At 34.7% G+C, this 15,634-nt stretch overlaps 3 protein-coding genes across 3 annotated transcripts; 2 read left to right on the top strand and 1 right to left on the bottom strand.

Moving 5' to 3' along the window:
• The first annotated feature begins 598 nt into the window (after window positions 1-598).
• Window positions 599-2,823, top strand: LOC114169266 (F-box/kelch-repeat protein At5g60570-like). Its single transcript, XM_028054334.1, has 3 exons — window positions 599-773; window positions 993-1,045; window positions 1,213-2,823. Exon 3 carries the CDS (start codon window positions 1,332-1,334, stop codon window positions 2,529-2,531), a length of 1,200 nt encoding a protein of 399 aa, XP_027910135.1. The 5' UTR covers window positions 599-773; window positions 993-1,045; window positions 1,213-1,331; the 3' UTR covers window positions 2,532-2,823.
• A 1,512-nt stretch (window positions 2,824-4,335) lies between these two features.
• Window positions 4,336-6,033, bottom strand: LOC114170398 (F-box/FBD/LRR-repeat protein At1g13570-like). The gene is made up of 3 exons (XM_028055876.1): window positions 5,200-6,033; window positions 4,982-5,119; window positions 4,336-4,647 (listed from the first exon to the last, which is right to left on the bottom strand). Exons 1-3 carry the CDS (start codon window positions 6,031-6,033, stop codon window positions 4,336-4,338), a joined length of 1,284 nt encoding a protein of 427 aa, XP_027911677.1.
• A 2,877-nt stretch (window positions 6,034-8,910) lies between these two features.
• On the top strand, window positions 8,911-14,214 carry LOC114169261 (zinc finger CCCH domain-containing protein 24). Its single transcript, XM_028054328.1, has 14 exons — window positions 8,911-9,481; window positions 9,576-9,668; window positions 9,754-9,954; window positions 10,049-10,121; window positions 10,353-10,485; window positions 10,556-10,709; window positions 10,839-10,919; window positions 11,194-11,316; window positions 11,595-11,768; window positions 11,849-11,983; window positions 12,215-12,310; window positions 12,495-13,004; window positions 13,648-13,691; window positions 13,770-14,214. Exons 1-14 carry the CDS (start codon window positions 8,969-8,971, stop codon window positions 14,014-14,016), a joined length of 2,577 nt encoding a protein of 858 aa, XP_027910129.1. The 5' UTR covers window positions 8,911-8,968; the 3' UTR covers window positions 14,017-14,214.
• Window positions 14,215-15,634: the final 1,420 nt, after the last annotated feature.

Below are 15,634 nucleotides of genomic sequence, written 5' to 3'. Positions count from 1 at the left end.
ATTATTATTATCAAACACTCTTTTACTACTCACGCGGATCACCTGTTTCAAACTAGTTGTTTATATTTAAATAAATGTTTGATAACTCCAAAATTAAATTGATATCTTAAAAAATGATCTATGTTTATACCTGATATTTAATAGATATCTCAGGACAGTTTTACTTTACAATAATTAATTAATTAATTTAACAAGAAAATGCATTTCAGTCAGAGTAAAATTACATCAAACTAAAAACAGCTTTTAACCAATGGGTAAATAAAAAATAACCTTACGGAAAAGATTGCTGCACACCAAATCACAAGACAACACAACATCTGAATAAACTGATCCCAACTCAACAGAAAAGAGAAAAACACAACTTACACTGAAATATAGGAACAGTTACTATTGTTTATAGTAATTCAAGTCCAACTAATTTTTGGATTATTTTTTTTTTCTTTTTGTATAAATTTTCACAAAATATATAATTACATGTCATATTAAAATGACAAAAATTAAGAATTCTGAAAAAGAAAATGTAAGAATAATTTATTGAGAAATGCAGCAAAACAAACAGCAATTGAGGAGATTTTATTGGTAACAGGGTCGCATATTATTATATGGTTAGTGTTAGGAGCAAGCACTGTATGTGTCCTAACTTGTAAGTTATCTAAACACAGCTTTCACCCTTTCTTCCTGTAGCCGGTTTCCGGCAAAACATGTTTGACGGCGCATGAATTCCGTCGAATCATGCGGCGTACCCGAGATCCGGTCCTTCTCCGCACTTGCAGGTACACCCACTTTATGCTTTCTCTCTCACTCCCCACTCTAGAAATTCATGCATTTTTTTTTCCTTCCTTTTTGTTTTGGATCGGAACCCAGTTCCTGCTTCTTGAATTGGATCAGAGTACATCCTTTATCTCAAAATTTAATTTTTCTCTCTGGGAGTTTGTGTTTGTGTCTGCATGCAAGTTTGTTCCATTTTATATTTGTTCATTGTGAATTTGCAGATGATTCTGTCTCTGAGGCCGGAAAACAGATAACGAAAATTGCTGATTTTCTGGTATTGCGAGAATCTCATATCTTTGTTGCCACAACTCTATTTACTGTTTTCTCTCTTTTTATCTGAGGTTATGGTTTTCCAGTTAATGTACCAAATGGGTTTAAGTCCCGTAAAGGGATGATTATTTAGTATAAGGTGGTTCCAGATTTTAATTGAAATTCATATAGATTTGATGGAAAGACTACAGAGATGGAGTTTGGTGGCATATACTTTGTGGCTGTGGGTTGCATATGAAGTGACTGTGAAGATTTTTGCTGGGGTTTGCTGCTGCTGAAGGGTTGTTGACATGACAAAGAGGATACGTTTGGCTGCTTGTTCCTTGCAGGAGGATGAAGAGAAAGAGAATAATAATAGCTTTGTGGAATTGGATACAAGGGTAGGAGGTAATGATGGTTTTCCTAGAATTGGACCAAATGATTCGCTTCTCCCTGGTCTTTTTGATGATGTTGCGCTAAACTGTCTTGCTTGGGTTAGTAGATCTGATTATGCTTCACTAGCATGTATAAATAAAAGCTACAACTTGTTGATTAGGAGTGGGTATCTATCCGGGCTGAGGAAGAAGTTAGGGATTGTGGAGCTAGAGCATTTGGTTTATTTGGTTTGTGATCCAAGAGGGTGGGAGGCATTTGACCCTAAGAGAAATAGATGGATAACATTACCTAAAATACCTTGTGATGAGTGTTTTAATCATGCAGACAAGGAGTCCTTGGCTGTGGGGGGTGAATTGTTGGTGTTTGGAAGGGAACTGATGGATTTTGCCATTTGGAAGTACAGCTTGATTTGCCTTGGTTGGGTGAAGTGTGAGGAGATGAACCGACCTAGGTGCTTGTTCGCATCTGGCAGTCTTGGTTCAATTGCCATTGTTGCTGGTGGAAGTGATAAGTATGGAAATGTTCTTGAATCAGCTGAGTTGTATGACTCTTCTTCAGGTACATGGGAACTGTTGCCGAACATGCACACACCACGTAGATTGTGCTCTGGTTTTTTCATGGATGGCAAGTTCTATGTGATTGGTGGCATGTCAAGTCCTACTGTTTCATTGACTTGTGGGGAGGAGTATGATCTTAAGACAAGAAATTGGCGGAAAATAGAGGGTATGTACCCGTATGTTAATGGGGCTGCTCAGGCTCCTCCACTTGTGGCAGTTGTGGATAATGTGCTGTATGCAGTTGAGCATCTTACCAACATGGTGAAGAAATATGACAAGGAAAATAACAGTTGGAGTGAACTGGGAAGACTTCCAGTTCGGGCTGATTCTTCAAATGGATGGGGCCTGGCTTTCAAGGCTTGTGGAGAGAAACTTCTGGTTGTGGGTGGACAAAGAGGTCCAGAAGGTGAAGCTGTTGTACTGAACTCATGGTGTCCTAGGACAGGGGTCAGGGGTGGAACCATAGATTGGCAAGTACTTGGTGTTAAGGAGCATGTTGGGGTGTTTGTTTACAATTGTGCTGTTATGGGATGGTCTGGTGAGATGCTTCTAGATTGACTCACCACAACATTTGCTGCTATCTACAATCTGACTTAGCTTTCAGGGGTGCTTGCTTCCTACTTCATTCATCTCATTTACTAAGCTAATTGTCTGAGAATTCGGGTTTCTACTTTTGACATCTTCAAATTTGGATGCGTTTCTCGCTTTCATGATCCACAATTTTTATTTGCTTTCAACATTACTTAGTAGGCTTACACGGATATGTTCTGGTATCCTTTCTTATCCAACTATGTAAACCAATAAATCATAGTTTTATTTTTTAATACTTCAATGCTCATTCTTTGCTTTAGTGTATGGTGTTCTGTTATATTTTTCAAAATTTATGCCCTCTGTGTATGCTCAGTGGAATAGTGTGTGTTTGAAGAGAATTTGGATTCTCGACTTTATCTGTTGTGTCTTCAAAATAACACTGATTTTGATATTTTAAAGTACATCTAAAAGATTTTAAAGTATCACCAATATCCGTGTATTTTGAAGATACTTAGCAGATAACAGTACAAAAAAATTCAGTAAAAAGGCTGAACTCATTTTGAAAGAGTTTTCTCTAGAGTTTGAAACTAAGCTTCCGTGGGTTGTGGACCGTAACTGATGCACCAAGTTGAAGGATGAAGACTGCATCTCATATTAGGCCAATAATATTAGATAGCCGCCAAAAGAAAATGAGGTCCCCTCAGTTCTATGATGTCATTTTACACATTGTCGACAGTTCCAGCTGTACTTCCTTCATTGAGACACTGTTTTCATCTTCCTTTATTTGTTTAATTATACAACTTGAACTAGAAATGATTCTCCTCATTAATCATCTGGTTTAAGTGGGAGACTGGGACCATCCTTTATTACCTTGATGAACTAAATTAAAATTCATGACAGAAGGCTCAGTGCAATGGCCACTATTCATTGAGTTACAATAATTTATAGTTCACTCATTCTTGGGCCATGCAGTAAAAAATATACCCCTCTTGTTTCCTCACAAAAGGGAAAAGTTTTTATAAATACCTCGTAATTATATTATATTCACCATTTGTGATCACAGTACGTGATTATCGGTTTTGATGTATACCTGTTTTGTGCTCATCCTTTTCCTACTTTTACTACTTTGACATTAGCTTATGTTAGCCATGTTGTTGGGAATACATTGGTGTGTGTGTTTCCAATAAGTGATTTTAGCCACTACTACATGTCGGTGCATATATTCCTTGGAAACTAGAATTATATTTCTACCAATTAGGTGAAAGGGGATTGGACACCAATCTTTCTATTTTCTAGGACTTCAAATGAAAAACAATTGTCAAGGAGAATAAATAATTTTTTACAAGTTCAATTTAACTATTTTAAATGCCTAATTCTTGTATTGACATGGAGAATAAACAATTTTGAAGATTGTGACAACAATTTTTGCTGTTTGTTGCTTTTGAAGTTCGAGATTTTTTCCAAAAAAAAGTCACATGAGTATCATAGACTCAACCCATTACTTCAATTCTAAAAAAAACATGTTGTTCGTACCAAAAAGAAAAAAATAGTATCTGGTACAACTCTGGCAGCACAGAGGAGGGGATTTCAATCAAAATAAAACTGTCAACCATGTAATATATCATATCGGTTCCTGCAGATATTTTAAAATATAGAAGAACAAACATGGAATGGAGTCAGATTATTCAATCAAATTGAATTTGAAGAGTATCAAGAGTTAATGCAGAATGCTTTGACAAGAGCAGCAACTAAAAAGTCTGAAAATTTTAAGCTGACATAGCATCATAAACCTCCAAAGAAGCCTCCATTCCATTGGTAACCTCTTTTGGCATTAGAGCACAATCAACTGAGTTGAAGGAGGCACATGAGGTTTGAGAGCATCAACATACCATATTGTCATATCACGTTGCGTTTCTCTAATGCTGGCCTTGACATCAGGTGATCTTTGCACATGCATTGAAGTCAAGGGATCCACAACGATCCTGTTCAGATTTGGTGCCTTTTTAAATATACTGATCAGCAACTCAATTTGACATGAGTCTCTTCGGTACCCAGACACTTCCAGCTCCCTCAGGTTTGGATACTCATGCTTCAGATTGGCCTTCCACCCCTCATCCAATTCCCAGATAGTGGTCCTCATGAACTGCCAAATCACAAATACCGTTAAAAAATAAACTTTAAACTTAATTCAACTCCACAAAATCGACTAATAAGATGAGATTTGCACTCACTTATATACTATAAACTTGTTTTATCTCTAATCGATGTATAATTGATGTGTGACTTCTGACATATACAAACAGATATCTAATTGTGATTGACATCAACATCTGAGAATAGCATTCACAACAACAACATGGATGAACATGTTGTAGATCTTGCATGTTTGTTTAATATACGCACTTTGGTTTAAATTTGGAATTGTTTAATCCAAACCTCAGCAGATAATATAAATTCGATATTTTGTCATTCTTTACCTTAATCTTAAGCACACTTATTGAAGGGAATGCACTCAGCAATGAAACAGTACGATCAAGTTGCCCTCCACACCTGTGACGAATTCGCAGTTCCAGGTGCCTAACATTACCTAACACAGGCAGGGCTTCAAGAATTCCCTGAAAGTGGATCATGTCATGAAACATAAAAGAAAATGACTCATCAAAGGAAAGAAAGTAAAAATGCTATGATCACTGACCCCATAAAGTATGAACAGTTCCAATTTCAGAACATGAACCTGCGAAAGCACTGCATAAAGTTGAACATCTTCCATGTTCGATAGCAGGTAATTACAATATTTTCCTCCAAAGGAGACCTCCACAAGGCTTGGAACAGTTTCAAAGTTAAAATTTCCATAATCTCCAGTGTACGAAAATGTCACCAGATTTTCAGCACAGATATGAAGATGCGAAATATGACATTCAACCAACTCCAAATGCTTCAACATCAGTCCTTGACCCTGAACTTTCAAGCGCATAACGCTTTTTGATCCTCTGACACATAATGTTTCAAGCAGTGGACAAGATGCTAGAAAACTCTCAATGATCTCACCACTCACGTCCACAGAAGCCAAACGCAGAACTCTCAGTGCCCTCATTTCAAAACTCTTTGACAACACATTACGAATGTTCTCACTTATTTCAAAGAATGGTTCCATGAAATTGTATGAAAAATCCAGGTCCAACGTTTCAACATTCTTTTCAGCAGCAAAGTTCACCCACTCAGTCACCTTCCAAGGGTTGCCCATATCCATGCAGATTCTGAGTCCATGCATGGAGTGGCATTTCAGCGATTTCATCACATGTTGCAAACGGCTCATGAACCTCTCCCACTCACGAACAAAAACTTTGCACTTGGTCAAAAGTCCAACATGCTCATGACGCAAGAGAAGAGTCCTGAGAGAATTATCAAAGTCCAAGTCACCATTGAAATAGGTCCATTGATATCTCCATGTAGTTGACAATACGCTGGTTCTAGCAGCTTCTTTCAATGTCAACCGAGATAAAACATTTGCAATGATCTCATTCGGCATGGTGCTTATGATGTCTCTCTTTTCAATTCTGTTCCATGTCACCAATATTTTTCTTGGCATTTCTTGTGCGATTATCTTCCCCTGAGTCATTTTTTCCTTGACAAAAGCAGAAAATATTGCCACAATATTTTTTAGTAAACTTGGCAAAAACAACTAGTATGAGATTTCTACAATGAAACTGTAGTGATCGTTTATCGATCAGGATAAACATGTAATTAGATCTCAAATACTAAAGTCATTTTCATACAACTTTAAAAAGAATACACATATACCTCTATTATACTTATTAAGCACCCATTTTTGTTTTTCATAGTTTGGATTTTTTTTATATACTTTTATCTAAAACTTTAAAAATAAAGTCTTTATAAACCAAAAATATTTTACTTTTTTTACGTATTAAACATTATTTCAATTTAACATTTGATTTTGAATGTGTAAAACACAACTCAAACATCGTTTAATAATTACATAAATCTAACGTAATTGGATTTCGAAAACGTTATCTATTATTTTTTAAATTTAAAATCAAAATATACAAAAATTTAGAACAATCACGAATCCCAAGCCTAAATTTACCAACTAAAAATATATTAAAAATACCAGTGTCAATATATATATATATATATATATATATATATATATATATATATATATATATATATATATATATTAAAATCTCTAAACGGAAAATCTAAAAACTCTTCACAGATATATAAACATAAACGAGACTTACAAAGAAATTTTATAGATATCGTGATTGTGATAGAAAAAAAACAAAAAAAATTATAATATTGATCCTTTATATTAGTAGTCATTGTGAATCAACTATTTGGTAACTTGATTATCTACTAAATAAAAAATAAATAAATAAAATATTATAAATATAAATTTAAGACATTTTTTATAAAATTCAAGCAACAAGGCCATACAGTACTAATCAACTAAACAATAGCTCACGAAACACATAAATCAAAATAAATAAATAATAATGATCTAAAATATACATTTTTTAGATTATTTGTTATACATGTAAAATATATTTATTGGTTTTACTAATAACTAATCTCCATCACAAAAACTAGTTTAACAAGAGTTGTAATAGGGTTCCATTTTCATCTAGTTCATAAAATTCAAATTCAAGATTTACTAATGAGTTAAATTTAACTTAAATTACCGTAAGAATAAATGCTCAAGCAATAGCTTTAATGTGCTAAATTATTTCCACACAGCCAATAATTAAACCCTGTTCATCACACCCTTGCTCACACATGTTTTTTTATCTACTTATGAAAAATGTGAAGAAAAAAAAAACAGAAAAGAAATAACATTTATGAAAGTTGTGAATTGATCTTACATAAAAAAAAACACAGTAAAAAGTACTATAAGAAAATTCTTTGTTAGAATAAGGTTGTTTTTTTTATTAAAAGAAAAATCTGTGATAAATTCTATAGAAACAAAGAAAAGATTAAGGAATGCATGAAAGAGGAAACATACCTGTTAAGAGTTCCTGGTACAGAAGAGAAATTGACTATTGATTGAAGTTCGTTGTCTCTCAACAAAAAATGTTGGAGAAAATTGAAATGCACAATAAAAAAGAAGCTGTCTTCTTTTATTACAGAACAGGTTGATCACAAGACACAGACTCAACCATTTATATTTGACCTGCTGTATTAATTATTTTTGCACAATTATTTAATTTTAAAGTTAACTGTTGTGTTGCAAATTTGTAAATTTCGCGCTGAAAGGAAATAATTCAATGAATTGAAAATTATGTTTAACTTTGAATTTGAAAACAAACTAGCGTTATTTTGTATATACCTTCCAAATTTGTGTTCAATTTAATATTTTTGAATATAATATATATACATTTTTTTCTGTTTTTCTCTCAAGTGCTTTTTCTTCAACACATTCTTGTTTTAGACACAGTCAAATACTAAATGTGAATCTCTCTTTTAATATGAAGTTGATACTTAGTTTTCAACCTTTATTGATGCATGATATAAAATGTTGAAAATTGGTTGGTTATTCGTTTTCTTTTCAATTCAACCATTAAAAATGTTAGGATATATTACTATTTGTAAAATTATCTTTTTAATAGTTTTAGCCTTGACTATATTTATTCAATAGACATAATTCTAGATGTTATTAGGGAAACATTTACTTTGAAAGAGAACAAGAGTTAAATAAATCAAATTAATCATGATTGATATGGATAATATATAAAAATAATCATGATATACATCAAGAAAGAGTTTATCTGTTGAAGGCTCAAGATGATAGTTATATTTTTTTTATGTGTTTTAAGAAAGTATATATTAAAAAAAAACAACTATATAGAAAAGAGTCATATATAAGACATGTTAAAAATATAATTTTTTTTAATTATTTATCAATTAAGACATTATAAGAAAGAAAGAAACATCTGGAATCTCGAGTGACAGATAAGTAAAGTAAATATAAAACTGTTCGAAATTATAATTTACATATAAGTTTTCTTGTCTGTAATTAAGTGTTACAAAAATTATTTGTACTAAACTATGCAATACTTAAAGTAGAAATCACAAAAGTAAGAATGATATTGTGTTTTTTATAATCCTTTTTTTTTCAATTTCTTATGCAAATTCTATTTCCATCCTTTTTTTTTGTTCAAATTCAGTTCTTTTTTCATCTTTAGTAATTTATCTTTCACAATTACACTTTGGTTAATTCGGAAACTTACCGTAAAATTAATATCGAACGGTTACCTGACACAGTAGTGTAATATGGTTACTCGAATTTACTAGATCTCTGTTTGCGGTTGAAAGTTGATGAGCCTGATGATTTGGGCCAATGTACGAACCGGCCCAATAGATACTCGTTACGAAAACGGAGGTAGTTGCTATTGAAGAACAAGCAGTTTTCGCAGCGAATACAGTGCCCTGTGGGTTAGTGGACAATGGCGGAACCTGTCGCCAACACCCAACTCTCTCCCTCTAAAACCCTAGATTCAACCAACGGTCATGATTCTACTATGGAACCGAATCAAATGCTTCCACAAGACGCTCAACTCAATCAAGAAAACGACGGCGTCGTTTCGACGGGGAAACGGAGTAGGGAAGACGACGACGGCGAGGAGCGTTCGCTTCATCCCATGTGGAAGACCAGCCTCTGCTCCTACTACAGGAGCCACAACAACACATGCAACCACGGTGACACGTGCCGCTACGCGCACGGCGAGGAGGAACTGCGCCCTCGCCCCGATAACACGTGGGACCCGACCTCCGAGCGCGCGAAGAAGGCATTGAAGACGGAGACGGACGAAAAGTGCGCCGCCTCGGAGGACGTGATGATGACGGAGGCTGTTGTCGACGGCGACGATATCGATTCCAATCACGCGTTTAGCAAATGCTTGGTGCATTTGCCGCGTAGGTGGTGTTCCGAGGATTTGAGGAATTTTCTCAGCCAGCAGGTTTGGTTATTTGGTTTTGTTTTGGAGATTTTGATTTCCAGTTCACTTAAGTTGACATTTTCAATTTAATACTTTTTTTTTCTCCTTTTTGCAGGGTATAGCTTTTAAGTATGCTAAGAAAAAGAACGGCATGATGATTGGTTTTGTTACTTTTGAAGATGAAGAACAATTGAAGAGTTCATCAAAGGTATTTTCTAATGACGAATGATCCATTTATATCGTGTTTTCACTGGAAATTGGCAATTGATGGTTTATAATTTCCAATTTAATAGGATTTAGAAGGAAAAACAATTGGCAACAAAACGGTAAAGGTTGCTGATGTATTAAACACAAATAACGACAAATTGACTGGTGATGGTTCTGTGGGTAAGACAAGAAATTTGCGTGATGTAGTGACTCCTCTGGCTCACATTCCCTATGCTGATCAATTGGAGCAGAAAAAAACCTCTCTCATGCAGATTCTCAAAAAGCTTGTTAGTCACGATTGTTTCTAATTTGTCTTTGTAATTTTGTATAGTATACACGTTCCTTACTTAAATAAAGAAAATTGATTTTTTTTCCTGGCAGACTAGAAATGCTCGCAAAGCTTGTCCAGATGGGGTTTCTCTTCCTGAGTGGATTCTCAATTCTAGGGAAATAGGTAGTGTGTTGTTTTATGTCTGCAAACTCCTTCAAAGCTTCAAGAATGATTTTATTTGTGGTTCTGAGTTTTAGCATTGGGCTGTGTCTTGAATATAACTTATACAGTTGTCTTCATGATTTAGTGCACCCTGTATGTTCTCTTTCGAGAGCTGGAGGGCTGTTATACGTGGAGACATATCAGATTTTTAATATCATATGCAGTTCTTTTACGAATTCTTTACTTCTGCAGGTGGTCTTCCGTGTAAACTAGAAGGTATTATTGCATCTCCAATTGTAGATGGATACCGGAACAAGTGTGAATTCTCTGTTGGATATTCTCTGAAAGGCAATGTGACTGTAGGTTTTATGCTGGGAAACTTCAGGTAGTCTAATCTTCTCTGTTTATAGTGCATTGCTTATAAGTTTTAGTTGTATACTAAAGCATTGTTGCAGGGAGGGTGTAACAGCAGTTGAGGAAGCAACCGAGTGCCCAAATGTTTCAACGATTGCTAGCAAATATGTTACAATGTTTCAGGAATTTCTGCAGCACAGTGATTTACCAGTTTGGAACAGATTTAAAAATACTGGATTTTGGCGTCAATTGACGGTATAATTTTGCTGGACTTGATGTTGAAAATTTAGGGTCATTTTTGAGTATGATGCACGATTATATTCATTTTTTTATATACTTCTTACCCTTTCTGAAGCAATTCTTATGTGATATTTCTCTTGTAAGGTCCGAGAAGGGAGAACAAATGGAAATACTGATCATGCTGAAACTTTTGGAGGCATTGCAGAGGTCATGCTTATTGTGCAGGTAATTTTTTATTTTTAAATTTTCTTGGTAAATGTATAGCCTAAAAAATGGTGTTTGGTAACATCCTTTAGGGTAGGGGAGGATTTGATGGTAAATGGATTGAATTGACTGACAAGCCAAATTAATCTGTACTTGTATTATCATACAAACATTGTAAACTTGTATGATTTATACAGGGAGACAAGATTCCTGATTACTTGAAGCATATGATTTGTATGTATAACTCTGTTTTCAAACGTTTTTTATAACTCCTTGGCTTTGGTCTTGATTATAGGTTTCTACTGCAAACTTTGATGATGCATTAGTAGCTGCTGAATTTAAGAGGCTTGCTCTGGCATTTGTTGCTGGAGCTACTTCGCATTGTCCAACATTACCCCTCACGGCTCTGTTTGTTCAGGTAGTAGTTATACTAGCATATCTATGTAAATATAAATTGGAAGGATAATGATGTTTCTGTTCCATTGTTTGCTAGATAGTAGCTATGTTATTATCCATCTCCCTCTCCCAGCATCAGTAGGTTAGGTTCCTTAAAATAAAAATCTCCCAACATTCTCACATATATAAAAAAATTTCTTTTTTGTTGACATATCAAACTATCAAATTTAATAGAGTGATATGATTTCCTTTAATTTTCTAAAAAAAAAAATTTAATATCGTAGTTGCTTTTACATTTAGGATCACCAAGGAATATCCAATGTGGCACCCGCTGATGCACCACTGCATTTGCTACCACTTCCTAAAGCAGGTGGGGATCCTGAGATAGATGAAAACAACAATGCCATGGATGTGAGAATCCATGATTATATCAACAATCTCCGGTTCTCTATATCTCCAACTGCATTTTTCCAGGTTCACAATCATTTTTTGAACTATTTCAAAGGGCATTCGTTCCCTTTTATATTGGAGATTTTAATCTAGTTCTGCTGTAGGTAAACACTCTTGCTGCTGAGAAGTTGTACTCACTTGCTGGAGATTGGGCATGCTTAGGTCCTGATACACTGCTTTTTGATATATGCTGTGGGACAGGAACAATTGGCCTGACATTAGCACATCGAGTTGGTATGGTAATAATCATCATTTATGTTCCTTTTTTCTTTTTTCCTGGTTTGCAGTTCTTGTATTTGGGGTGTTGACTCTTTAACCGTTTGGGAAATAATAATGTATGATGTGATGATTACTTTTGCTGAGGTTAAATGAACGTTTCAGACTGTTCTTTATGAATGAACAGTTTATTTTTTGAAATTCCGGAGTTTTTAGAAATTGGTTCACAGCCATATTTCTTTTGTTTTCTTCAGGTGGTTGGAATTGAAATGAATGCTTCTGCAGTGTCTGATGCCCATAGGAACGCCGAGATTAATGGCATAAAAAACATTAGATTTATATGTTCAAAGGTGAGATAATTTTATATTCTGGTTGAATTATTTAATGGCTGCTGCCCAGATAGACTGGATTACCGGAATTTTAGTTGATGTCGTATGTTTGGAACTGAATTTTATCTCGTGGAAATATTTTCCTTTCAATTTAATTGTTGACCTGTAAAATTGCACTTTTGGATTCTCTTATGTGAGGTAACAGGCAGAGGACGTGATGGGATCTCTGTTAAGGGAATACCTCAATATGACTAAGAAGCAAGATGATTCTAATACCCCTAAAAGTGGCTATGACATTCCTGAGGATAGTGCCTGCCCAGAGGCTGAAAATGGAGAAATGGCATCTCCCTGTCCAGAAAATAACAATGGAGAAGTTAGAAGTGAAGTTCAGAAGGATAGCACTTCTGAACAAGTTGACGGGATATCTGAGCAGGCAGAGAACGTGACAGGATCTCAGTTAAGGGATGATGTAAATGTGCCTAAGGAACAAAGTGACGATGCAAATGTCTGTGGAGGTGGCAATGACATTCCTGGGGATAGTACCTGCCCATGCCCTCAAACCAGTGATATGACATCTCGTTCAGAAAACAACAATGCAGAAGTTGTAAGTGAAGTTCAGAATGGTAATTCTTCTGAAAATGGCAACACTTCCATGCAACAGTTCAAAAATGTTGTTGCCATTGTTGATCCTCCACGTGCTGGACTTCATCCAACTGTAAGAACCGAGAACCATGTCCTTTATGAAGCGATTCCAACTGTAACTAATATGATATAGGGTCCTGTTTAAATAGGTTTCTCCATAAGAATTTGTAGAAGAAGAAAATAAAAAAGGAAAAGTGAATTGACATATTTCATAAATGAAATTAATTTATGCCTAAGTTAAGATTAGTTATTAGAGAAACTAAAATTTTATTTTTCTTCTTACTTTTTTCCTAGGTGTTCAAAAATAAGTTTATCCACACAGGTCAAGTTCATTTTGAGCACACTTGAAATTAGGTTATGTGAATGTCCGCGTCATACACATTCCCATTCCACCGATTTGGTGCTAAAAGACCTTCCTTTCTAGGACCAAAAATAAATAAATAAGTCAGGTTCTCAATTGCTTTACACTTGACCATGTATTATTGTGATTCCACCCGTCATTCACTATTTGGTTGTGTGGTCCTGTTCCACAGTTCTGTAGATGATCATTATATAGAAACTTTCTTTGCATGACACTCGTCCAGCATGGCTTGTTATTGCAATATTTTTCTTATACCATATGATTGCAGAATACAGTAGAACTTCTTGTTGTTGAAAAGTAGATTTTTTTTTTCACTTAAATTTAAATATCTGAGTGTTGAATTCTGATATCGTAGGTAATCAAAGCTTTGAGAACTCATCCACGCTTGCGGAGGCTTGTGTTAGTTGCTCGGAACTATTATAACTCTTTAATTTTTATTTTTGTGCACTCTATCTAATTTTGGTTGGTTAAATGCAGTTATATATCCTGCAATCCTGAAACTCTGGTGGCAAATGCTATTGAGCTTTGTACGCCATCCCCGGCAAAAATTCAGAAAGGTAATAAAGACAACAGAGGATGGAGAAACATGAGCAGTGCTGGTCTAGCACGGCACAGAGCCAAGTCTATGCCCATCTCAGAGGCCTTCCATCCCGTAAAGGCTATGGCTGTTGATCTTTTTCCACATACTCCACACTGTGAATTGGTTATGCTTCTTGAGAGGTAGAGTGTGGACCAGAAACCCAAAGTCTCGTTTAATGCTAGGCTCACAATTTTATTTTTTATACTGCTTTTTTTTGGCGGTGGAATTAGTGCGTATTCTGACTTGCAAACAGAATTATGTTCAGGCATGACTTCGGATATTCAGCTGTTACGTTATTTCCTTTTCTTATCATGAAGTATTATGTGTCTTGTCTTTTTCTTATGGTCATTCTTTTAATTTTATTGTGGTACCTGGTGACCAGAAATTATCTGATGCTCTTAGAGTGAGCATCACTGAACGGTAACACTCCAACATCTCCAATTCTCCGGCATTCATTTTGGACCCACTTTGTTTACGCGTGAGTATTATAGGATGCAGTTCTTTTCGTAAAAGAAAAACGCTGAAAATATTATCTAGGGTGTTGTTTTTAAGAAAACGCGTTGAGTTATCCATTTCTCTTTTACATTGATAAATAAAAAAGGGACTTTTACTTGGATAAACACGAACTGGACCTTAGATACCAACTCAGAAATGTTTGTTTATCAGATTGCTCTGTGAATACTTTTTCTTTCTGCACCTTCATTATTATTAACTACATCTTTATATTAGATCAAAATATTTTTCCTTGACTGTAAAGGAAGAAGAGAGAGCCAATTTTGAAAATAAAAAAAAGCTGTTTGAAAAACTTAGTTTCGGAATGTATTTTATATGTTGAATTGAAAATTTCATTTTGAAAGGTATTATATAGGTTTTGGAAATTTTTATTTTGTAGTTCTGAAAAGCCTATGTTTTGCAATGTATTTTAAGTTTTAGAAATTTGCGTTTGAAAAAATTTATTTTGAAAATTCTGTTTTGAGAACTTTATTCTAGAAATTATGTTCCGAAAATTTTGAAAACTTTGTTTTAGAATATTTTTATAATAAGTAATTCAAAAAATCACTTTTTCAAAGATTTTTAACTGCGTGATGAAAAAGCCCTCTGGAATATGCTGAAGCTACATCTCTGGCTATCTTTGGCGGCACTTGTTAAGCATGATTTATGATAATTAAAACTGCGTAGACTTAGGGGAGTGGAAAACGTTGTCCATAATCAAATTGACGCTTAACATGTGATGTTGAAAGCCTACGACACGTGACTTAGTTATTAGCTAAGAATAGTTTAATAACTCCATAAGGTTTGTATGTTGGTTAGGAATAAAGTGATAGTTAATTACGTGTTCTGATTTAGTTAGAAATGCGTTTGCTTCACCCTATCATTCTATATTTTCTTGCTAGCAGTTATGAAAGAAGCAGGGAGGACACGAAACATTAATACACATGAATAATAATTTATTGAGGAGTGACAAGAGGTGTTAAAATGAGAAATTATCAACGTACATAATTAAAAATAATAAATAATAAAAGATTGGTGGTCATAAATTAAGGATCAACTCATTTAAACCCGACTCAAACTTAATTAACTTAAAGATTATATAAGTTAAACCCGTTTGACCTCCATTTAAAAAGAATGTTTTACAGTCCAATCCCAATGAATCTGGTAATGAGAGAAGTTAATTGTTAAGTTTAAACCCATTTGAAGGTGTATGTAATTGCTTAGTGGGAAACATTTATTGGTAAAAAGAGTGGTTGAGGCTCCTTCTCCC

The sequence above is a fragment of the Vigna unguiculata genome, chromosome 11 (genome assembly GCF_004118075.2).
Source record: "Vigna unguiculata cultivar IT97K-499-35 chromosome 11, ASM411807v1, whole genome shotgun sequence".
In the NCBI taxonomy this organism is placed as follows: domain Eukaryota; kingdom Viridiplantae; phylum Streptophyta; class Magnoliopsida; order Fabales; family Fabaceae; genus Vigna; species Vigna unguiculata.
This window is presented reverse-complemented; position numbering and strand designations above follow the sequence as displayed.